Source organism: Phyllostomus discolor, chromosome 4 (genome assembly GCF_004126475.2).
Source record: "Phyllostomus discolor isolate MPI-MPIP mPhyDis1 chromosome 4, mPhyDis1.pri.v3, whole genome shotgun sequence".
NCBI classification, from domain to species: domain Eukaryota; kingdom Metazoa; phylum Chordata; class Mammalia; order Chiroptera; family Phyllostomidae; genus Phyllostomus; species Phyllostomus discolor.
The window spans coordinates 195,044,889-195,069,639 of NC_040906.2; the positions used below are offsets into that span (position 1 = coordinate 195,044,889).

At 42.2% G+C, this 24,751-nt stretch overlaps 1 protein-coding gene across 1 annotated transcript; it reads left to right on the top strand.

Annotated features, from left to right (window-relative positions):
• The first annotated feature begins 300 nt into the window (after positions 1 to 300).
• On the top strand, positions 301 to 16,920 carry RAB32 (RAB32, member RAS oncogene family). The gene is made up of 3 exons (XM_028509800.2): positions 301 to 718; positions 12,135 to 12,412; positions 16,373 to 16,920. The coding sequence occupies exons 1-3, from the start codon at positions 469 to 471 to the stop codon at positions 16,520 to 16,522; spliced, it is 678 nt and encodes a 225-aa protein (XP_028365601.1). The 5' UTR covers positions 301 to 468; the 3' UTR covers positions 16,523 to 16,920.
• The last annotated feature ends 7,831 nt before the right edge of the window (positions 16,921 to 24,751 follow it).

Sequence of the window (24,751 nt, forward strand, 5' to 3'; positions counted from 1 at the left end):
GGACTTATTCCCAGGCCTGCGCCGCCCCTCCGCTCGGACTCCGGGCTTTGAGAGCTGGCTCAGGGGCCTCAGCAGTTTGGCAGGCTGACCTTGACCCTAATGGGCTCGCGTGGGCCCTCGGCGGGTTCCCAGTCGGCCCTGGGCCACTAGGGGGCGTGCGGGATCCGCGCCGCCCCAGAGAAGGAAGCGCGGTGAGACCGGCCCAGCCAGCTCCAGCGTGGGCGGGAGAGGGGGCGGGGGGCGCGGGGCGGCCGCAGAGCCCGGACCTCCCACGCCAGTCCAGCCCCGGCCCTTTCCCCGCCCCTGAAAGGCTGCGAGCGACGGCTGGTTCCGGGTCCTGTGACCGATCAGGCGGTGGCGCGGGCGCGGGCACGGCCTCGGGGAAGTTTCGACGGCCAGCGGGGGTCCGGCGCGGGGCTGAGCCCGCCGGAGAGCAGCCGGCCGGCAGGAGTGGGGCTGGAGGCGCTCATGGCGGGCGGCGGGGCCGGGGACCTGGGACTGGGGGTGGCCGCCACCGGGGCGCCGGAGACCCGCGAGCACCTCTTCAAGGTGCTGGTCATCGGCGAACTCGGAGTGGGCAAGACCAGCATCATCAAGCGCTACGTTCACCAGCTCTTCTCCCAGCACTACCGGGCCACCATCGGGGTGGACTTCGCACTCAAAGTCCTTAACTGGGACAGCAGGACGCTGGTGCGCCTGCAACTGTGGGACATCGCGGGTAAGCCACTGGCCCGAGCCGCGGACACGCGAGAACCCCGCGGCGTGTGGACGACGGCCTCCGGGAAGGGGCGTCCCCCTGGTTCCCCCAACCGTCGCGACTCCGCTCAGTCTTCTCTCTTCTTTCTCTGTCCTCAGCATGAACACGCCTGTGCACGTTTAGAAGAGACTAAATCACATGGGAGGATGGAAAGGGAGTGGATTCCAGTGGATCGGGGCAATGGAACGGGCAGTAGTTGAAGAATTTAACAGCGGGGCAAAATAAATAAATGCATAACTACATAACGCTGGTTAGATACATACTTCTGCTAAGTATGTGGAAGGCCTTTTATACTGTTTAAAGGATGGAAAGGAGCCCTGTACTCCAGCGCTCTCTCACGCGCCAATAGAGGGGCCTTTCCAGTTTTCATTCTGAATGTTAACTGTCTTATAATACACCAGGTAGAGTAGAGGAAGGGGGTTGGCAGCTCTCATTCATGTTTTCTCATTCACAAGTGAGAGCTGAAGTTCAGGACTTACCCGAAGTTACACTTGCAGTTTGTGCCATAACCAAAATAGAAACCAGGTTCCCTTTCAGCACGTTTCTCATCACCTCCCTGGTGTCTGAGACCCTTCTTTGTGAGGGGGTGCTTTTCACACACCATGCTCATTCCCAGGGCAGACCACCCGGGTGAGGATTTGGGAAAGCTTCTCTTGAAACTCTATGCCCCTTCCTCCCTCTCCAAACCAACACTCCTGTCACTCGCCCCTGACCCCCCTCCTATGTCTTCCTGGCATTTACTTTCCTTTGTCATTTTGGAGCATAATAACCTTGTTTGAGGGGGTACATATTCTCCTTGCTCTAATTTGTGCAAACTTGAACTCTGAGGGTGTGATGGGGTGGGATGTGGGCATTAACAAAGATGTTAACTGTTGGAATTTTGGTACCCAAAGCTGCCCTTGCTCAGTTATTACCGGTGTCGAGAAGCTCAGCATTTGGCTAGGAGCAGATTCAGGGTTGGAGAGAATGCCCTCATCCTGCATTTGCATAAACTGAAGTGAAGGGTGGGGAGTCACAGGTCTGTGAACTGGGTAGTGTTCTCAGCCAAAGCTTATTACATATGGGGAAGCATTGAAGACTTATAACCTACATACTCATTTACTTAAAACAGACTTCTCTCCCTTGGATATGAGAATAAATTTATGTACATCAACACTTCAGAGAAAGAGGGATAGTCAGCCTCGGGCTCAGCTTTTTTTTCTTCCTTTGAGAAAACCAAAAGTCCGTTTGAAAAGTCATCTTTTGAAGCCAGAGGCTTCTTTTGAAACACTTCCTGCTATTTCACAGAGCACTTATGAACAGTTGTATCGCTTTATGACAAAGTCATGGATGCTAACGGTCACCTTAGCGTGTGGTTCTCATTCTTCAGGAATCTTCAGTGCAGCTGTGGATTTCCAGGAAGATGATTTTAAACCCCCCGCTTAGGAGGCCCGTTGGCTTTGCATGAGTCTTCATGGAAAATAATGTAGTATTTAGCTATTAAATAATGGTTGGGTCTCACTGCAGGTAAATGAAAGATTTTTATGGCACAGTTGTGTCTTTATGCTTAAAGGGGAAATGCTGATATTTGGAGACTTGGGAAAGCAAAAACATCAGTAAGAGTTTTCTTCCTGGGCATCACCTCTTTCTTTTTCATTCCTCTTGAACAGCCATATAGAACTGGGAAGGGGGCATGGTCTTTATCAGACTCTGGTACATATCTAGAGGGAATATCCTTCTTATTAAAATAAAATCCTGCCTTAATGAAATAAATAAGAAATAAAAACTGGAGCTTTGCCAGCAAGGAAAGCAGAACTGTAAGATTTCCCCAAGGCATTCCTGGGCATTAGATACTGTTCGGCCCATATACCCCAGCCATGAACAAGATTAGAGGTAAACCTATGAGGTGGTTGGAAATTATTACAGTTACCTTATAAATAAGGTTTTCAGAGATGGAGTCTTAATATATAGGGAAACCGAGAGACGAAAATAACTTGGCATTAAGGTATAAAGAGCTGCATCGTTAACTATGTCTGGCTTGGGTGTTTGAGCTACTAGCAAGTCCTAGTTCATACCACAGGGATTAAGTCGTAATGATGTAATGATGGCAAACTGGAGGCCACTCCAAAAACTTCCCCTGTGGCTAAGTAAGCATACTTGCCTTATGCAGTAACAAAATTGAATCGTATTTAAATCTCAAAGGATACAAATATTCCTTAATTTCAAAATAGTAGGTAGAGCGGGCCACTTGCTATGATTTAACCTAAGGTGTGGTGTTATTACTAGATTTTTTTTTCTGTAGTTTTAGAGACGGGAAGGAGGGTAAAGAAATTGTACTCAGGCTCTGTATTGAAAGCTTTGGCAAGTGGGGCAGGCAGGAGTGGTCCAAACGTTTTCCACAGGTGTGGCCAAGCAGTTTGAGCTAAACTCTCCAAGTTAAGAAAAATAGTGCCTCTTGTCTGCAGGCCTTCCGAATACTTTCTTTTTGCATCAGATGTATGTGGCTTTAAATTACAGGCGCTGTTTAATGCAATTTTTATGTAACGGGATTGCTGTCTCTCAGTTCCTACTTGATTTGAGATTGCTTCTCAACCCATACTGAAGTTTATTAAAATATTGACATCTCTGGTAAGATTTTCAAGAGAGTTTAATAATTGCATATTAAATTAAGGTGTAGCAAAAGATACCTCTTGTCTTCATTTATGATGTATTGTAGGTGAAATAGTATTTGGCTTAGTACTTATTATACGCTTATTAGCAAGTGTAGAATTTCCCACGTAGGTTGAGTGGCCGGTGTAGGCTAAATCTTTACGAGATACAAGTTTGTCCACGTAGTGCTAATATAATTTAGCCTTCGTGTATTCATGGAAGTGATTTGCATTTGTAGAAGAGATACATTTTTATCTTTGCCCTCCTAGTGTTTTCAGCTGGGCCTGAGAATTAAACTGATGTAAGATGTGTTAACAGCAGAAAGTTACTTAATATGAGTTCTACATGACCCAAGAGCCCTCGTAAGGAAATGAAGACCTGAGTGGCAAAGCCTAAGTACTTTTATCCCAGGCCGAACAAAAAGAGGCCTTTAGCTCAAAATAATCCTTATGCCAAGTGGCATATTTTTGGGGGGTTGGCCTATTCTGCTACCATTTACTTTTTTGGATTAAAATTTCTTTATATAAATCTGAGTAACACTCCTTTGGGCCATAGAACAAATCAGAAACAATTTACTCTGAAGTTCATATAAATATTATTTACCAAAATTCATGCTTGGAAGACATTTTAAATTACATAAACCGTACTTAGGGTCACTTTTTAAAATTTCCATCCTAGATTAGAGTGTCAACCCCAATTTATGTGTTCCATCTTGCCAATTACTCTCCCTAGTGGTGTCTTCTGGTCTTATTTAATAACTTTCCTTTAACCCTTCATGAGCAAGAATCTGGAATATTACCTCTAATGCTTTCTTGATCTTCAAATTATCTATCAGTCAGGGATAATTAATGTTCAGGTTTCTTCTAAATAGAAAGAAGCAGGGCTTTCAGAAGTTAGATTTTGTACAATAGTTATCTGCAGTCTTTATCTTAAACAGTGAATACTGCAGTAACTTTCCTAGGGCCTATTGGTGGTCAGTAACTTAATAACTCATTTATAGGAATTTTTAAAATCTTTATTACATCTGACTCCCATACAGTCTTGCCATCATCAGTCTTATTTGGGCTCAGTTCTCTGCCACATTACAAGCAAAGCCTACCATCCCATTTTACACCTTAAAACCATCCTTAGTTTGAGACACCCTTGGGTGCCCCAGCCTGGACTGTGTGTTCATAATTGCGCAGGCAGGGTGGTCAGCATGACAACGCATTTGTTACAAGTACTGAAACTCCCTGACACAGACATCCTATTTCCGGTCCTCTTTCTTTGAATATGTTACCATTCTTAGTTGCCTCATTTAACCCCAATGAAAAGATGCTCAGGCTAGCAGTAGAGCGCTGATAAGAAGTACTAAAACCTGACTTTGCTCCCAACCATATGCCTAATCATTCTATTGTTTGAATTGAATTAGAAACTTTTAGAGATCCATAGTCTCAATAGTGACTTGAGGAAGAAAACGTAGGCCATCAATGGCACTGTACAGAGACAGGTCTTAAGACTCTGAGATATGGAAACAGTAGGCTATTAATAGCATAGCCAATTGTGTGTTCACTGATGTCAAACAGTAGTGTGAACCCCCGTCTAAATTTGCAGATGTTCGGATCATTCCTGTGTTTAGAGCGTGTGACTCATATTTTATATCCATTGTAATAATTATCATCTCCTTATGTTTCAATCCGGAACTTTCCGTCATTATAATTCTCTTAATTATGAAGCACGACACTTACCAGGTAGGCACGTTTTGTTTGGCTCCACCTTGTTGACGTGTGCATTTTGAAAGACTGTTCCCAGACTGTGGACTTCTCTGAAGATAGCAAAGCTGCGTGATGGTGTAGGGTTGCAGAGCACACCCAGGAAGGCAAGGTGATGATTACAGGTGTTTGCCTGATCTGCTGTGTGATGTCACAGATTAAACCTATAGCCATGCATTAGTCTAGAGATGCAGCGTTAGTTGCAAATATATTTCAGAACTTTTATCCATCGTGTACATGTTATTCTGATCTTTCAGTTTCCTTAAGCTTTTGATAAGGGAATTTCAATGATCCTTATTCTATTTTTAAATGTTCCCAGGACTTGTTTTTATTCTGGTGTGATGTGATCAACACAGCAGGAGACGATGGCCATTGAGAACAAAGTTTGCTACTTGCAGCTCCCAGGCAGAGGGAGCAGGCCACCCCACGTGGGACCTCATGGGGAAGCAGCAGGCTGGTGGGGTGGTAGAAGGCACAAGGGGAGAGCATGGGCAAGGGCTCTGGTTGTGGTTTCTGCAGGAGGAAATGGGCAAGGCAGCGCAGACACGCTGAGCAAACTTAGGTTTGGGTAGTTGGAAAGATTTTAGTGATTCTGGGCTATAGGTTGGTCCCTAGTTGTCTAATACCTGGCCACAGCGTGATTTCAGGCCCAAGGACAGAGTCCTAGAACACAGGAACCTGAAAACAGGAGGCAGGTGGAGGCTGTGGACTGTGGATTGGTTGGTTTACAGTATCCAAGACATGCTGTCAGCAGGCTGTCTGCTGTCTCTAAGAACAGGCTAACCCTGGGAGGGTCAGTCCCCGCTGGTCTGGTTGACAAGGCCCCAAGGTGTCAATGCTTTGTAAAATACAGAAAATTCATACAACGATTAATTCATATTTCTAGGCATTTATTAAAATAGATTGAAAGAAAGTACACTTGCAAAGAAGACTTCAGAGGCCATAGATTTGTAACCCCAAAATAGCGTATCCTTGAAATAGTGAGAATCTCACGTTTAAACAACACTTAACTAACAGAGTGGGGCTAAGTCCACAAGTTTAAGTTGTATTATGGTTCTAGAGACCTTCTCTTGGATGATGAAAAAGTGAAGACATATATGTGGGGGGATTTCTGCAGGGACACAAAAATTCAAGAAAAAAGGTTCTTGGGAATTCCATTCAATTATATTTTCAAAAAAGCCTTTTGACTTTTTGCAGTCCAGCAGGCCAGAAATCTGTAATTTCTTCACTCTTGAGAGAGACAAACCACATAAAAATAAATGGTTCAGGGTAGCAGGGTTAGTGTAAGGGTCTCTGTTGGACTTTCTGATAGATGACCTTACATTCTCTTCTTCCCCGTTCTTTGCATTTACTTCTCTTCAGATGCTTGCCTTCAGTGTCTTGTGCAGTGAATTTTGAGAGCTTCTTGAAATTAAGCTAGACATGTTTGGTTGTTTCCATGTGATTCTGTAGTAACTCCTCCATCACACTCATTTGAGGTGCTTAAAGTGCAGATTCTTTCGCATCAACAGACTCGGCCTCACCTGACAAACCTGGATTCATCAAGAGAGAAGTCAGTCTTCCCACCTGGCAGGTGTGTGGTCGGGCTGTCCAGGCTGGTGAGCAGAACCAAGAAGTTTTCGTGGACTAGCGTTGCCATTTCTCCGCTCAGCTATTCCTTGGCAATATTCTGTGTCTTTGTGGTCCAATCGAACGTACATGCCTTGCTATAAGGCCAGCTAGGAAATCTAGGCTTTTTTTTAAGATTTTTTAAATTTATTTTTAGAGAGAGGGAAAGGGAGAGGGAAAGAGGAGGAGATTAACATCAGTGTGTGGTTGCCCTTTGCATGCCCCCATCTGGGGATCTGGCCCACAACCCAGGCATGTGCCCTGACTGGGAATTGAACCAGTGACCCCTCAGTTCACAGGCCAGCACTCAATCCACTGAGCTGCACCAGACAGGGCATAGGCTTTTTTTTTTAATTGAATACATTGCTTCCCCAAATAAAATTTTAGGAAGGGATATTGGAGTAGGCAACCAGCAATGCTCCATACTTAGCAAATTAGAGTTGCCAGAGGTGGGGCCTGGAAGTTTGCAATTTACCAAGCCCTACGGGTGATCTGATTTATGCTCCATTTGAGGACAGTTGTTCTGGTCATTGGCTTTGCTGCACCCTTCCTAAAGACTCACCCTGCCACTGTACCCCAGGAGTTCGTCACTTCACAGGACAAAGCTGCCTGCTCTCCAGGCTCCCCCACACCTACCTCCCATGACACTGAAGTTCCTTTCTGTCTCACAGAAAGGAACCTCCTCCTTAAGTGTGGCTATTGCAAAAGCCCCCACAAGGGCACTATGTGGAGACAAGGATTTATAGGACAGATATGGTACATTTCTTGATCCTGTTGAATAAATTAGTTAAGAGAGAAAAAAGCCCGTACCTTAAACTTTTAAAACTATCATGGCTTTGGCCCTGGCTGGTGTGGCTCAGTGGATTGAGCATGAGCCTGCAAACCAAAGGGTTACCAGTTCGATTCCCAGTCAGGGCACATGCCTGGGTTGTGGGCCAGGTCCCCAGTAAGGGGTATGCGAGAGACAACCACATATTGATGTTTCTCTCCCTTTCTTTCTCCTTCCCGTCCCCTCTCTCTAAAAATAAGTAAATAAAATCTTTTTAAAAAGAACTATCATGAGTTTGGACACATATCAAAAAAAATTTTAATTTTACTCCCTACTTTAAATTGATTAAAGTCAGATGTTCTGTTTACAGTCACCACAGGAGATGTCAGTAGTTGGATGAGGCAGACCTCACACCGTGACTAAACACCGCCGACGCCCAGTGCTCTCAGAGGCCGAAAGGACCGACCCAGAGTCCGCAGTGACTCGGATCTGGGAACTGGTGACGTTGAGGGCTGCTTAGTGATAGTGCTGCTCCACCTCAAAAGTGTTTTTTTTCCTTTTAGTTCAGGTATTGTCCAATTTTTTTGTGAATTCAGTTTCGTTATTCTGCTTGTCAAACAGGTTTCATCTCAATTTCGAAAGATGAGGGTCTGAGCAAAAACAGTGCCATGGATATCACAGCTTTGCCTATCTTTCCCATCATGCTTATTTGTCGAAGTGGAACTGTATTTCCGAATGCAAGCTTGGAGTCTCGGAGTTTGAACCTTTGGGTCATTGGCCTTCTCACATAGTGACGGTTCACGTTTATTAAACACTGTCTTCTAGTCCTTGTCATTCAGTTTACTTCCATGCTTATTTATACTTAGAGTGACCTAGAATGGGAATTGTTCACAGTTCACAGGCGGGTGTCCTGAGACTCAGGGAGGTTCGGGGACTCTCCCAAGGTCTGAGCACCTGCAACTTGCAGAGATGGGGCGTGGTTCCAGAGGTGTCCGTTGTCAGAGGTTTCCCTGTCGCCTGGTCTCCCTCTCACTTTATGTACGATAAAAAGGAAAACCAGAGAAGTAAGTGGGATTGTGTACTATCACGTGACCCCTTCTACCTTCTTAGTGGTGGAGTTGTAAACTACGCTCCGATGGTGCTGACTTGATGCATTAACTTTTAAACTTCTTTTACTGAGCATAATACAGCCGCTTGTTTTATGGAAACTTGTGCACACTAGTGTGGGGGATGGGCAAATGTGCAGGCAACATTACTGTTCTTACACTGCTTTATTGGTTAATGTTACGGTAGTTCTTTAAGACGTTGTTTTACTTTTAACAATGCCTGTAATTCTTGCATATTTAACATCAAAGTGTAACATGGGGCAAGCTTTTCATAGCTTGATAAAGTAGTAATGCAATGGGCCATGAATTTGATGCCCAAGACACGTTATGACATCACATCATTGGCTATGTCAGACTATGAAGGTTTTTAATGGACGTACAATTACTCTTTTGGAACCAATGACTGGACCTAAAACTTTGACTGGGTCTTGACCTATGGGCCACCGACCACATCAGCTCGTTAGAAGAGTTTCAGCTCAGAAATGCACAGAGAGATTTCAGGATTTTTGTAAAGGATTTCACATGCACTAGCTAGAAACTATCCATTTACAGCCAGTCACCTTGAGCAGGGAATGTGTAGTTCAGGGACTCTCTGTGTAGGGTTGGGGGGAGGTAAGCATTGTGCTCAGAAAACCAAGCACCAGTCGTCCTGTTGCTTTGATTTGTGTGTCGTTATGACATTTATATTTTGAGTTTCAAACAACCTTAAGACACATTTAGATTATTTATCCGACGGGGGCATGAACATAAAATACTGAGACTGAGCAATGATTAAAATCACGAGAGAAAGCATGTCTGGCCTGTGTTTCTGGTAACCGTGCAGAATGCAGTAGTTCCCATTTCAAATGCAAGGGGAAACCCTATCCTGTTGACAATCTGCCTTAGATATAAAGAGGTAAGGCAAAGTATTTTGTGGCTTTCTTTTCCTTAATGGATTATATATCCTTGGAAATATATTACTTACGTTGTCTCAACTCCTTGTCAAAGTCATTGGTATTCCAGACTCCCAAGTATGTAGTAGATAAACATCTTAATCCTCTTGCCACCATGTGTCACTTGGGGTTCAGCCCTCTGGGTGTGTAAGTTGTGCCCCTTTAAACATCCCAGAACCTGGATGGCTAGCACTGTGCTCTTTTCTCCTTTCTCAGTGCCAAGGTGTGTGGTTATAATAAGGGTTTCCTCACCTGTAAAAGGGAGTAACTTATCTTTTTAAAGGATAAAACACTTCAGAGTCATGTGGAATATGCTGGCAGTGTGCCCACAGCGGTACGGATGCGAAGGGCTGTCTCTGCCATGGGGTCGCTCGGGCACTCAGCAGTGGGACACTACCCTCAGCTGCCCTAGGGGACAGAGAACCGGGCTTAACTTCTGTGGTAGGGCTGTGCTGTCCTTAAGGAAAATCTCTCCCTGGCTGACGGCGCTGCCTTGGCTCTGCCTGGAAACACAGGGACATATGGAGCAGTGTGTGCACTGCAGGGAATATCTGGTTGACACATCAGGCAGCACATTAGATAACCAGTCAGTCTAGGAAACCTGAGTAACTTTCTCTGGGATTTTATTTTCTCATCTATAAAGTAAGAGATGTTGGAGTGGATGGCATGGGTTGTCGCCTTCCAGCTACGGAAATGCCCTTTTAGCCCTGGCTGGCATAGCTCAGTGGATTGAGCTCGGGCTGCGAACCAAAGTGCCGCAAGTTCGATTCCCAGTCAGGGCACATGCCTGGGTTGCAGGCCACGGCCCCCAGCAACCGCACATTGATGTTTCTCTCTCTCTCTCTCTTTCTCCCTCCCTTTCCTCTCTAAAAATAAAAAATAAAATCTTAAAAAAAAAGTGTATTTAAAAAAAAAAGAAAGAAATGCCCTTTTAAGTGTTTGGTCAAGAAAGTGGGAAAGCGTTCTCCCCCTTCCAGCAAGGAGTGGCCGCAGCCCTGGTCAGAGGTGGTGGTGGTGCCGCGCAAGAGTGCTCCCACCCTCTGAGCTCCTTCTTCAGACCCATGAGGAGGAGGAGGATCTCCCGGGTTCTGCTGAGTTTCCGTATTGCCAGAAGCTTTCCTTCTTAACAGGACACACCACGCAGAACAAAGCTTGTGCAGCTGTCTTTGTAGTTAGTAACTGCAGACTTCTCTCTCCGGTGCTTCCCTTTCAGCATGGCCGGGGCTTCCTGCGTTTCATTTTTGTTCTTGTGGAAAATATCATCCCGGGATAACAAAGACTTTTCTGGACTAAACTTAACCTGGTTATTTTATTTTTCCATTACTCCATTAAGCAGTATCTAAAATTGTATGGAGGCAGAGGAGAATTTGGAGGAGAAAAATATTAATTTGGGAGTAGCTTTGCATTTGTTACTATCAATAACAGGCAGTTAAAGTGTGTTTTTCATCATGTGATTTAATAGGAAAGTGCACTATTATAGTGTTTGTTTAATTTAAATTGTTTTATTGTTGTTCAATTACAGTTGTCTGTATTTCCTCCCCCACCCCTCCCTCCACCCCCTCCAAACCCACCTCCCTCCTATTACAGTGTTTTTACTCATTGGTCAGAGTTGTTAATCTCTGATTAACATTGATTGCCACTTATTTTTCCTTAGACCTCTACTCTGTAACCTGACCTATTGAAAGTATAAACTTTATAAGTCAAGGCAACTGAAAAATAATTCACAGTGGCTGGCCTCATATTTACATAGGTGTGTGGGAGTCGGAAGACCTGGGTTTGAGTCCCTTCTTCCGCAGTCATTGCTACTGGAATCCCCCACAAAAAGTTCTTTGCTTGTTTTTTCATCTGTCAGGTGAAGATTAAAGTCCCTGCTATGTCAGAGGATAGTATGATGTCAGGTAGTAACAGCATGCTTTGCAAAGTCCTATATGATAGGTTAAGTGGTAGATTTTTCCCCGTTTTTCACTTATTAAGTTATTTTAAAAGTACAATATCTGAAGAACTCTGTAATTGATCTTTCTTTTAATGACACAGCTATTATGTCACGTTTCATTCTAAAAGAGCAGGTTTGCACGTGTCTGCCTTTTTAGAGGAGATCAGTCTTGCACGTTGAGTCACAAGCAGGTGAGGATGTGAAGGAAAGATGAGTAAAGCACTTGAGGGTCTTTATCTCGGGTCCAGTCCTAATCTTTTCAGCTAACATTTAGCCCACTGCACTTATCTTCTTCCTGCCAGCTTCATTTACTTCCATTCTTATCTCTTCTTCCTCTGCCCCCAGCTTTCTTTTTCTACTTTAGAACCTCTCTTGTCTTAGACCAAGGGAAGAGGACACGGTGGACTCTGTAGCTTTATGTACTGTCACATTGATGGTTACGGAGACTCTGCTCTACATGTGCAGAACAAAAACTAGTTACTTGTGTACTCAGACCACGTGATCAGTCCGTTCTGTGTGTATATCCTTAATCCTGCCAGTCTGTGTTGCTCTGAATTAGAAGATATGGATTTATTCTTAGGGTCAAAGGTGTTGAATAGAGACACTGTCTAACTTGGGACTGTTTAACCTCTTCTTATATTTATTTCTAGGGCAGGAGCGATTTGGCAACATGACCCGAGTCTACTATAAAGAAGCTGTTGGTGCTTTTGTAGTCTTTGATATATCAAGAGGTTCCACGTTTGAGGCCGTCTTGAAATGGAAAAATGATCTGGATAGTAAAGTCCATCTTCCAAGTGGCGACCCTATTCCTGCTGTTCTCTTAGCTAATAAATGTGACCAGAAGAAGGACAGTGGGCAGAACTCTTCCCAGATGGACCAGTTCTGCAAAGAACACGGCTTCAGCGGATGGTTTGAAACCTCCGCCAAGGTGAGAGCTGCTTTGCCTTTGAACCCGCTCTGCTATCAGCTTGTACGTGTGAGCTCTAGCCACGAAGTACTTAGCTGGATTGATGGCAGTGGGTGTTGGAAGCCTAGGGAAAAGTGCGGCCAGCGTGGACATGTTACAGCTTCTCTCAGTCCACAGCAGGAATGCTTTCAGAATTGGTCAGTGGGGAGGGGATTGGAAGGACAGATTTCACATTAAAATGAAAATGAACTGTTATTTAGAGCAAATAACAAATCCTACTTTCTGTGCGTTTGAGTCTTTAAATGAAGTCTTGTGCACCTAAAGTGGATGAGGTGAAGCACATGCATTTTTTTATTTTTACAGAAGGCTTCAAAATACATAGGGCCGTATCCAGATGTAGTTCACGTGCAAGACTGACTAAAGCATTGAAGAGAAGTGTTTGGGTGATGTTTGAAGAGTTGTATACTAACTGTATGAAAGAATTTGAACAAGAGGAAAGTATCAATATTCGTGACATAATTCTTTCATGAGTAGTAGAGTGAGAATTTTTCTTCAACCCATTATGGGAAGCTAGATAAAATCTTTTTTTGAAGAAAAACAAAAACATATTAAGTTGAGTGTTGAAAATCTTAACAGCCTTGACATGCAAGAAAATGAGTGTGAAAATCACAGCCACCAGTATTGGAGGGTGGAGGGCGCTTGGTTGCTGTGTGTTGGCAGTTTCACTTCAGAGGTCAAGTAACAACCAGACTTGTGTAAGAATGATGAAATGTTTGAGAAATTCTGTGATGACAGACAAATTCCAAACCATGAGTTTGGTGTAATCCTGACACAGTTCCAGGTTTTAGTATGCCTTCCGTGCCTTCCACATCCATGTATTTAAAAGCATTGCTCCTCCTCATCACGTATGTACTACCAGGTTGTCTTTAGCTTTTAGAATAGAAACCCATCCTAAAAGTGGAAGCTTATTTGGTGCCACTGGTGATCAGAATAATCAGACTAATAAGAGAGAAAGCATGAGAGGCCTCACAAAAATGCTGCTCTGAAAACACTGAGTGAAGATGGGGTTGTTGGGCAAACTTGTTTGTGCTGGAGGCAGAAGTGTTTCCTCCCAAGCTAAAGACTATTTTCGTTTAAGCAAACATATTCTAGTGTCTTAGCATTTAGTGTCGTACAGAGAAAGTGGTGGCAGAAGAGAGAGGAAGCTCGGAGAAGAAGCCACATGAACACTGGGCCAGACCGGAAGTAGGACGTTACGGAGGGGAAGGCTGTGTCCAGAGGGGCTTGTGCCCCACGCCGTGCGCACCCCTGCCCCGCCCTGCCCTGCCCCGCCCTGCCTCGCCCCCGGCTCCTCTGCCAGAGGATTTGCTTGCTTCCTAATCTTTGTTGGAGAAGTTAATTGTATGTGTAAATGTTTAATACAGCGTGAGATTCAGTGGAGTAGATGTATGTACTACAGATAAAAATTTCTGTTTAGGCTTTATCTGAATTAATCATTCAAATGATAAATCCAAATTTATCCCCAGAATCTAAATGGAAGACTTGTAACAAATGTGTCACCTAGCCCGTAGTGTGAGACTGCATAAGTCAATGGCTTTGTTTTACAGGGGTCGGCAAAAGTAGGTTTACAGTTGTGCATACATGAAACAGTTTATTCTTGTGTTATTATTAATTATTTTGTTATTTTCCATACAAAAAAAACTATAAATCTACTTTTGCCCACCCCTGTATTTTTAGATGACATCACACAGAGGGATGAGGAGGAAAGCATGGTTAAAAGTAAAGTTCCAGGTATATCCTGTGCTTTCCTACAAATACATGAGGGACACCTTCTGTGGAATTTGGTAGTAAATGGGGAATGTTCCAAGGGAATAACAGGAACATAAAATTCAGGTTAAAATCTTCAGCCAAGGCTTAAGGCCCCGTCCAAGTGTCGCTAACACCCATACCACTGACCTAGCTAGAAGCTGCCTTCAAGTCTGATTTCTGCTCGAATTCCAGGGATCGGAATCCTAGTAGGAACATAGCCAAATGATTGTTTCGAGTTCATGAATTTCATCTTTTCACCTCTGTGGCCAATAATGCCGTCCCAATATGAAAACGTGTGACGAATTACACTACAACATGGGAGTTTTTGTTCCTAATCAGTGGCCACTAACTGCAATTAGAAAACATAATTACTTGATATACTGGGGATGGAGGGAACTGAATGACATTTGGACATGCAGAGACCAATACTTTAATTAAAGTTAACACGTATCTTGGGAGTGGAAGTAGCAAAGCTTGTGTTGATGCTGGAAAAGTTACTTTAATAAATAACACAAGTCTTGCAGGTTTCTCAGTGTCTGAGAAAGATATAACAAATACCTTTCTCATGGTGACTAGAATGAACCTCATGGTGTTGAACTGGAATTGGAGAGATCAGTATTAACATAATGTTATATACATACATATATATACCTTATGTATATATGTCTGTGTTTGTGTGCATACACACATACTGTACACATATGTACATACTGTATATGTATAGACAGAGGTAAACCTAGAAACAGATATTAGTGTGTGTAGGGAGACACACGTGTATTTAATGGGCCTGTCTGCTGAGAGGATTTAGAAGCAGTGACACCACAGAACCAATGACCTTATGAGTGCTTAGTAACTTTAAATACTACTGTTTTCCAATAAAAAGAACCTGGTTTCCTGGAGAAATGGCAGATTTCAGGACTGTGGGGCAAACATAGTAAAGACGTGCCTGAGATATTTATTTTGTGGTCTCACAAGGTGTGGTGGAGACAGGTCAAAAAGACACAGGAACCTATTGGTAGGAGCTCCAAAATGTAAGACAATTTGAGCAGCAAAGTAAAGAATATTGTGCCCTGGCTGGTATGGCTCAGTGGATTGAGCACTGGCCTTCAAATGGAAGGTCACAGGTTCGATTCCCCGTCAGGGCACATGCCTGGGTTGCAGGCCAGGTCTGCAGATAGGGCCATGCAAGAGGCGACCAATGGATATTTTTCTCGCACATCAATGTTTCATCTTCCTCTCTTTCTATGCTCCTTGCCCTCTCTCTAAAAATAAATACATAAAATCTTTAAAAAGAGAATATTGTAATAGGTTTAATCCATAGAATAAAATAATAGCCCATGAGATGAGCAAACAGATGAATAAATAAATGGGAGAGAAAAGAAAGATCCTCCCAACAGTAGAATCACAGCTAATGAATGTAGAAGGGATGATGAAAGCAGAAAATCACCATTAAACACCACTGTGATCATTGTGTTAAGGAAGAATTGATCCACACCAGCTCCTTTCCCTAAAAACTACAAACACACAGAAGCTCCACCTCTAGACACGGCTGGAGTCTCTCCTCCTTCTCTCATGGGGTGAGTCTGCCACGCTGTCTATGAAGCGGCTGCTTGTCCTCTCTGCTCAATAAAACCTGTTTCCACTTTCACCTCTTGTCTGGCTCGTGTCTTGAATTCCTTCCCGGGCATAGCCGAGAACCCCTCTGGCATCACTCAGAGATGGGGGAGCGACATGACGGATTTATCCCATTCTAGTGTGGTGTGAGCCCTCCGACACTTGTCTTCATAATGTATCCTGAACACGTGAGTTAGATGTCCAAGGTCAGGGGTAGCTTTTCATTTCAGTGCTTGCATTTGTGTGTGTGACAACCTGGAGCAGGGCGAAGACTCATTTACAACATCACAATAGTACCTTGACCCTCAGTGGCAGAAACTTTAAAGCAGCAGCATCAAAAAGCATGATCCTTTGTAAAACAACAAACAGACAAACACAAAGAAGTTTTTATAGCCACATTGCTCAATAGCATTGAACTCTTGGCAAACACTTGAAACATCCGAGAAGAAGATGGTAGCTGGTGTATTTACAATGTCCCCTCCGAGGAATTTTTCTAGTTCCCATTAATATTCCTGATGCTTTCCTCTAAGAATCCTGTTCTGTATTTCTGCTTTACAGGATAACATAAACATAGACGAAGCAGCCCGGTTTCTGGTGGAGAACATTCTCATGAACCAGCAAAGCTTTCCTAACGAAGAAAACGATGCGGACAAAATTAAACTGGACCAGGAGGCCTCGCCCGTGGACAGCAAATCCCAGTGCTGCTGACGCGGCTCCGGCTCCTCTCCTGGCTCCCGCTGGCGAGAGGCAGCCCAGCCCGACTTGATTTCTCCACTTGGAGCAAATTCCTGAGAACGGAGTAAGGTGGTGGCTGTGCTGCTCTGGGAATCTTCCCAGGGCTGTGCGTCCACAGGACAGTGAGGGCACCCGGGGGCCTAAGCAGAAACGGGGTGTCGGGGTTAAGGTCCGAGAGTGGCTCTGCACCTTGGAGCCAACACTTAGGCTTCTGTTGTTGTTGTTGTTGCTGCCATCGAACTCAGGATAATGTTTACATCCTTCTGAACGCCTTCTCAAAGGACAGTGCTCAGGATTTGGTAAGGGTTCCAGATTGTGGATCTTATTGTAAGCACTGGGGTGGTAATAAAACTTTCCCTGCCGTTTACAGTCATTTTATGAGTCCATATTTTTGTGTTTCGGCTTCCCTTTTGAGGGAAGTTTTTAGACGGTTAGCCCCAGAAGGCTTGACGTTTCTGTTCAGCAGTTTGTGGGTTTTTTTCTCAGAATTTCTCTCTTAACTAGTGCTAGTCTTTTCAAATTTGTAATAGTCACAGTCAAGGAGAGAAGGTATTTCAGAGCACATACAATTAGATCCAAGATTCTTTTAGTATGAATTGTGAAAGAAACTAAGTCAGGTGTGGTTTTATATAAAGTTTTGGGCATTTAAAATATAATATGTGAGAAATGTAAGTCTGGCTCACAATCTTTGTATTACCACTCAGTCCAATTAAGAACAGAATAAACATTTTGACAGAATTCTTTGTTTTGAGTTAATGTGTTTCTCCCAAAGTAATATAGGGTACACTTTTATGCTTTAAAAAACTTTGTGTCTCTTCACTTTTTCTTTCATTATTAAGGAATTTAATGATATTAATGTGAAAGGCCCAACTTTTTCAAAGGAATATTTAAAGATGTTTGTGACATAATCCAGTGCTAATGTGAAATGAGGCATTGACCAAATTGTCTTATATGTTCTTATGAACTTGGCTAGGAAAGATCCATGCATTTATTAATAGCAGGGAAAAAACCTAGCATGGAGTTGCATTTGCTCTGACAGCTGTGTTCTGGAAATAAACAGTAGTCACGGTCCGCCGAATGCAGCTCACCCTCCTCATTAAAGCAGCTTTGCCTAGGAATCACAAATATGTTCATATGTCATATATTTAAGTAAATAAACCCTTGACCTTTTTTGACAGGCATTCTACATAGAATCATATTTTTCTAAGGTTAAAGAATAGAAAGAAGACCCTGATTTAAGCATCACTTATCATTTGATTAACAAAACACCTTGTATTTTAAAAAAATCATTGCATGAAGTCTTGCTTTCTAAGAAACATATGTGTCATATTCTAAAATATTTTTTAGTCTAGGTACAAAGTACAACTTTTTAACTTTTTAAAAAATTTCTGAAGTCCAATAGTGTGAGTCATATGAAATATTGGTGCCAAATCAAAAATGTTACTGGTACAGAGCTATTTGAAGTAGTCACTGAAAGAGAGTAAATTCTGCCTGGAGTTTTCATATAGGCACTGATCATTCACACTGACGTAGCAGTGAATTCAAAATCAGAAGCATTGCACTCTCTCTGCCCATCTTAACTACATTAGGTATCTTCTCTTTAAGGATAAGTTTAACGATCAGCAGTTCCCTAACTAACTGTCTTGTGGCAAACACTCCGGGTTCTGTACGCCTGTGTTCGTTTATTCTATACATAATTCCTTACACTTTGGAAGTAAAACTGAGTAACTCTTTGCTTTACTCCTCAATTCTCACTAGAGTTTGTTCTTGCAACTTGAACCTAAAGCTTGAATTTAAGGAAAGCAACGTAAATGGCTGAAGAAGAACATAATTTGTGTTTTTGACTGACTTGTTTGATAAAAATCCTTGAGTTTCATTTCATGCTTATTTAAATAGCTTTCTGAGGGTGAGCTTCAGAAATCTGCTTTTAAAAAACCTGGTGATGTTCATTTTGAAATCTCCCTATGGTAAGTAACAGTAGTTAAAGTGTTATTCAATTGGAAATCTATGATGTTGCTCAAAACATGAACATTCTTCAAATATAGCACTTCACTGTCACTTACAAATCAGTGTTATTAAAAAGTCTGGGCACTGCTCTGGCTGGCATAGCTCAGTGGATTGAGCACGGGCTGTGAACCAAAGTATCACAGGTTTGATTCCCAGTCAGGGCACATGCCTGGGTTGCAGGCCACAGCGCCCAGCAACCGCACATTGATGTTTCTCTCTCTCTCTCTCTTCCTCCCTCCCTTCCCTCTCTAAAAATAAATAAATAAAATCTTAAAAAAAAAAGTCTGGGCACTAAACAGTGGACAGGCCAGACAGACTTGTTTTCATCTACTGAAGGAAGTGGAGGCTTCAGGGTTCTGGCAGGCTGGACTAACCGACAAGTCCAGTGGCCACCACTGGCTAGCCATTGGAGAAAAGGAACTCAAATCTCCCTCACACTGCACCACAAAATGACACAATCTAGAGGTTAATGACTTAAATGCAAAAATAAGAACTAAAACTGCAAAGACTCCAGTATTGTTCAAAATAGGACAACAGCCCCAAAATGGAGTCACTTATATTAAGCTGCGCATCATCAAAACCAAGATTTAATTGCTCTGTTGGCCTCTCCCGGAAATGGAATATTAAACCAGTTGACCAGGAGTCACCTGATCAGCTACTAGTTAGGTAATCTTCCTGACTGACCCTTGCCATGTCCTAAAGGACGGTAACCTTACCACAACCAATATACTCGTGGCCAGTGTAACGACCTTGGTTGGCTCCCTCTGCCTTTAAACGTCTTTCCTTTTCTACAGCATCTCACAACTCCTTTCTGTCTGTTCGAGGGGTTGCTGGTGGATTCATGTATTGGGTAAAACCAATTAGATTTTTAAAATATACCTAGTTAAATTTCATTTTTTAATAGCATGAAGAAAAAATTTTGACATTGTACTAAGAAAATTCTTTTTATGCCTTCAAATGCTTAAAGCCAATGAGGAACAAATAGATACATTTGGGTACATGAGTATATCCTGTACAGCAAGACAATATAAGCAAAATCATTACAAGCATCAGACAAAAAATATTTGCAACCCATTTCATCTAGTGAGGGTTAATAAGCAGGATACTAAAAACTGTACACGACAGCAAAAATGGGCAAAGAATGGAAAGCTAGCATTTTACAAAAGAGGCAATTTATGTGTCAAATCTTAGTAACCAGTAAGAATATAAAAGTAAAGCAAGGTGTTATCACATTCGCAAAGAAATGCATGACTTTAGCGGCGAACGTAGCAGGAAATAGGTGTGCATGATCTGCCGTTACACCATGTTTGTTCTGATAGTTTCATCCAGGTTTCCCTTCTGTGCCGCTGTTCGCTTTCCACTCCTAGTTCGTGCCTCGCCAAGAAGTAGAATTGCTATCGTTGGGGAAAATAATCAAAAACAAAACCTCCTCCTAACTCAGAAGAGCTCTCCACAAAGATAAAGAGAGAGGCAGCACTGTCATCACTGAGTAAGCATGAAAACAGAGTACGTTCCAGGCGATCCACTAAGAGGTTGGAGAGGCCCTTATGGAGTCCGGTGGATGCAACACATACCATGCCTGTTCTCGAGGAAAACAGTTATCCCCGGGTAGGAGGGCTGGTCAGCAGCATTTCTCACGCACAGTTCATCTGAAATTCGCCTGATGATTGGGGAGACTGTCTGTGTTAGCTAATTGGCTTTATCTAAAGGAAAAAGAAACTTCTATCTTTAGGGCTTGAGGTAGTGTTACAAGTTGGTGGGAGGCTCCCCCAGAGGTGAGGCTCCTCTCCTTCCACAGACACTGAGAGGGAGGTTCCCATCTCCCTTGGTAAGTACATTTCAAGGAGCTGGCTGCCAGGACCTTGAGAAAGCTGGCAGAGGCTTAGGTCAAAAAGAGAGAACCTATAGGTTTCAAATTAAATACTCTCAGAAAACGTGCAGAGGAGGCAGGCATAGGTCTCTCTCCTCTTTTTTCAACAGGGAGAATTAAGCCCTTTATTTTTAATTAGCATTTGCCCTAACTATCAACCTGGGAGAGAACAATGGAGCTCTAACAATCAGTGTGCTCAGAATACGTTAAACTAAAGCGATTTATAGTTTGAAAATAATAGGATGGGCAGGGACATGTTAGGGCAACGCAAACAAACCCAAAAAGGCACAGATTTCAAAAAAGGTAGATGCCAAGCAAAAGCAAAAAGCACCCAATGTGAAACAGAAGAGCATGTTATTACAAAGAAAATAACCCACCATGAGAATTTAACAGTTATAAATGCTGTTACACTAATAATCGACATTTGTAAACAAATTCTAGGGAGCATCAGGAAAACATGCAGTATAAAAATTTAGCTGAACTTTTCTCATTCACGTATGAAATAAGGCGGATTCTCTGCAAACACATACACTCCTCCTCCCAAAAATATATATCTTATTTTCCAGTAACCATGGAAAAATCAATCACAAAAGTCACCCTGGACTAACCATAAAGAAACCAAATTTCTAAAGAAATTAACGTTCATCATAAAGCAATAAGATCAGAAAACAATAGAAGGCCCACAATCAAGCCAACTAAACAGAAAAACTAACCTGGACATACATCTCAGGCCAGGGAAAAAAATCAAACATAAAATTACAGAATATCTGGAAAATAACTGCCACAAAGATACCATTTGTAGAAACCTCTGAGCAGCAGACAGGAACATCAAAATCAACAGTTTATCTAAAAATGACTTAACAATAAAAGTGAATGGAGCAAACCTTTAATGCAAGAATTTAGAAGACCAGTGAAGGAAAAAAATATTAACAGCAGGAGTTGATTTACTAGAAAACATATTAGTTATTGTAAAATAATTATGGAAAGAGAAGATTAAATAGGTAAACCTGAAAATTGTGGTAAAAAGAAAATAACCACATTTAAATGAGGAGGTAAAAGAATCCTAATCGAAAACCTTGCTTAGCACTATGCATATGAATTCAAAAGGAAAGATAAATTTCTTAAACTGCTCCAGGGAGAAAAATAATCTAATTTTTATATTTGAGAAATAAGTGGTCAACCATCTGAACTTTACATAGCCCAGCTCTGCTGGTAACCACATAGCCAAAAATACCCAAGATTTGGAATATATCGCAGGAATTCATCTCCCCAATGCCATTTTCATTGTTCCAAAGCATAGAGCAAAGAAAACTGTCCATCGTAAAGGCAGTTAGTTTTGAAGTGTAACAAATACCTTGTGGCTTACCTGAAGTGGGGCAGCCAAAGGCTGACATTCCGGCCAGTTCATGGACAGTCTCGGCCACGGTGGAACTAGGGGATGGCTAGTTACCCGTGGTGAAGGGGTCTAAGAGGTGCTGCCAGTTCAGCTGTTTCGGCAACACTGAGAGAGCGATCCCAAGGGCTCTAGGAATGCTGACCTCGTGCACACCCAGACTGCCATGACTGTGTTGCAGTCAGAGGGAGGGAGTGGACTTTCTGTAGATGGAGTGGGGAGGACAGAGAAGCCAATTCTGAATGTCATGGCCTCAGTCTTGCTGCTGTTTTCTTAGGGTTTCGGGCATGCTGTCAAGAATGAATCAACACATTGTTGTGAGCTCATGATTACATAAATATTGAAACCATCAACCTTAAAAAAATGTTGTTTACTGGAAATAAAATGACCAAACCATGAAATCTTTGTAATGAAAATGATCAAAATAATATGACATCTTTCAGGATTAAAATAGACATGTATATAAAGGAAGTTGGTGTGATATTTATACTGAAGCCTGAAAAGGGTGCACCAAAATAGCAAACTAGTTGCCAACCTTAGAGCAATGCAAAAATCTACATAAATAATTAGCTAATGAAATGAACAACACAATAAAGACCAATGTCAGATATCCAGGACGGGTTTATACAGTTACTTACTGTTAAGATTGTTAGGAAAGCTATTACTGAAATTTACCACCAAAGCAAGTCAAAAGAGGACAGCATGATTTTTCTTTAATGCTGAAAAAATTTTTTATAAAAGTGAATTGCAGCTTTCAAAAATAGGAATAAGTAGATACTTCCTGAATATGATTTTAAAAAAGTTTATCATTGTGCCAAAAAGTTAATGTACAAGAAAACACTGACATTCATGAGGATCCAATACAGCTGAGGTGCAGATAAAAAGTGAGTCAATTTTATGATTTTGCAAAACATTATTTTCCCTGGAACTGAATGATTAAATGATTGTTATAGCAGATATGTAAGACATGTATGCACTCTCAGACATATTAGTTTGATTACTTTCTCGGCCGCTTCCAGCAAACTGTGAATTCTCTGCAAGCAACCGTTGAGCATTAATAAAATTAGATTGCCTAATAACTAGAGATTTTTTGCGGTTTCCCTTAAGGTACCCTTTTAAGCATGTGTTAACTTCTAACATGCAACTGATGATTATGAAAATGATTTTATATACAATATAATTATTAATAAATGTTTCCAAATACAGAAATAGATTGACAGTGAATACCAATATTAGGAGAGTATCTATAGGAGGGTTATGTTATTTTTAATGTAATAAGTATTTTTAAAATGTAATACATAAGGCATAATATGTATTAATATAATGTTTATAAAAATTTCGTGTAAGGCTGAATAGATTATTGGAAGGAAAGAGTGACACTTGGTCAAATCCTCCTTGAAATACTAACTCAAGTAACTATTGTGTGTGCCTAACAAAAATGTGTAATATTTGTACACTGAAAACCACAAAACACTATTAAAAGACATGAAAGAAGATCTAAATAAATGTGTATGAGTTGGAAGACCTAACGTTATTAAAATGACGATAATCCCCCAAATTTTCTACAGATGAAAAGCAGTCCCTATCAAAGCCCAGTCACCTGTTTTGCAGAAAAGGATAAAGTGATCCTAAATTTCTTATGGAAACACAAAGGACACCAAATAGCCAAAACAATCTTGAAGAACAAAGTGGAGAGGCTTACACCTCCTGATTTCAAAACTTAAACCAGGCAGTGAAAGACAAACACCATATGACAATCACCTATAAGAGGAACCTAATGAACAAAACAAACAAAAGAGAAAAATAGAACCAGCGTCACGGAAACAAGGAACAGACTAACGGCAACCAGAGGGGAGGGGGAGGTGGATAAGAGGGGAAAGAAGGAGAAGGGCCTAGTCAAAGAGCAAGTATGAGTGACCCACGGACCTGGACGGCAGGGTGGGATTGACTGTGGGAGCGGGGTGTGGGTGTGCGGGGCAGAGGAGGGCAACGGGGGAAGATTGGGACAACGGTGATAGAACAACAGTAAAAAAATAACTTCCTTCACATCTATAGCAATCAAGACAATCATAGACTCTTGGCAGAGTCGAGTAGCTTTGTAATATAAGTAATTTAAACACAGTGACGTGTTTGATGAGACATTTAGAAAGTGAATTATCCAATAAGAAGTAAATGCTAATGAAAGAGAAAACACTAAATCCCGAATTTAGATTTATAACTTTGTATACTGAGTTTGCTCCTGCAGGATCCCACCTGCTCTGACACTTGAACTGCTCCTCTCTGTGAAAAAGAAAAAAAAGTTACATCTGCAGTTTGCAGGGCTCAGCGTTAAAATTGCAAGTGCGACACCACGGCTTCTTTCTGTTGCTGTGGGCGAGTTACTTGAATGACTTCCACAGATCTTCAGCTGAACAGAAATTGCTTCCCACACAGTTATAATTTTACCATGCAGAGGCTAGAAATTCAGAATAAATAATAAGAGAGGTCGTCCAGGTTCACATTTAATGCTCAGTGTGTATGACGGGAGAGGGGAAACAGGGACTAGTGGTAGAGAGATTCTGCTTTATGATGCAAAACTCACTCTAGCAGTACTGACCTTAGTCTCATACAAGTCAACGGGGGTAAAAGCCTACTATGAAGGGATGAATATGGTTGGTAAAGTTGTGTCTTTAAAGTTGTACTCTATAGAAAGAAGTAAGCAATCCCCAATAAAAAAGAATGTAAAATGCGGGCCACAGCCCTGGCTGGCGTAGCTCAGTGGATTGAGCCCGGGCTGTGAACCAAAGTGTCGCAGGTTTGATTCCCAGTCAGGGTACATGCCTGGGTTGCATGCCATGACCCCCAGCAAATGCACATTGATGTTTCTCTCTCTCTCTCTCTTTCTCCCTCCCTTCCCTCTCTAAAAATAAATAAATAAAATCTTTAAAAAAAA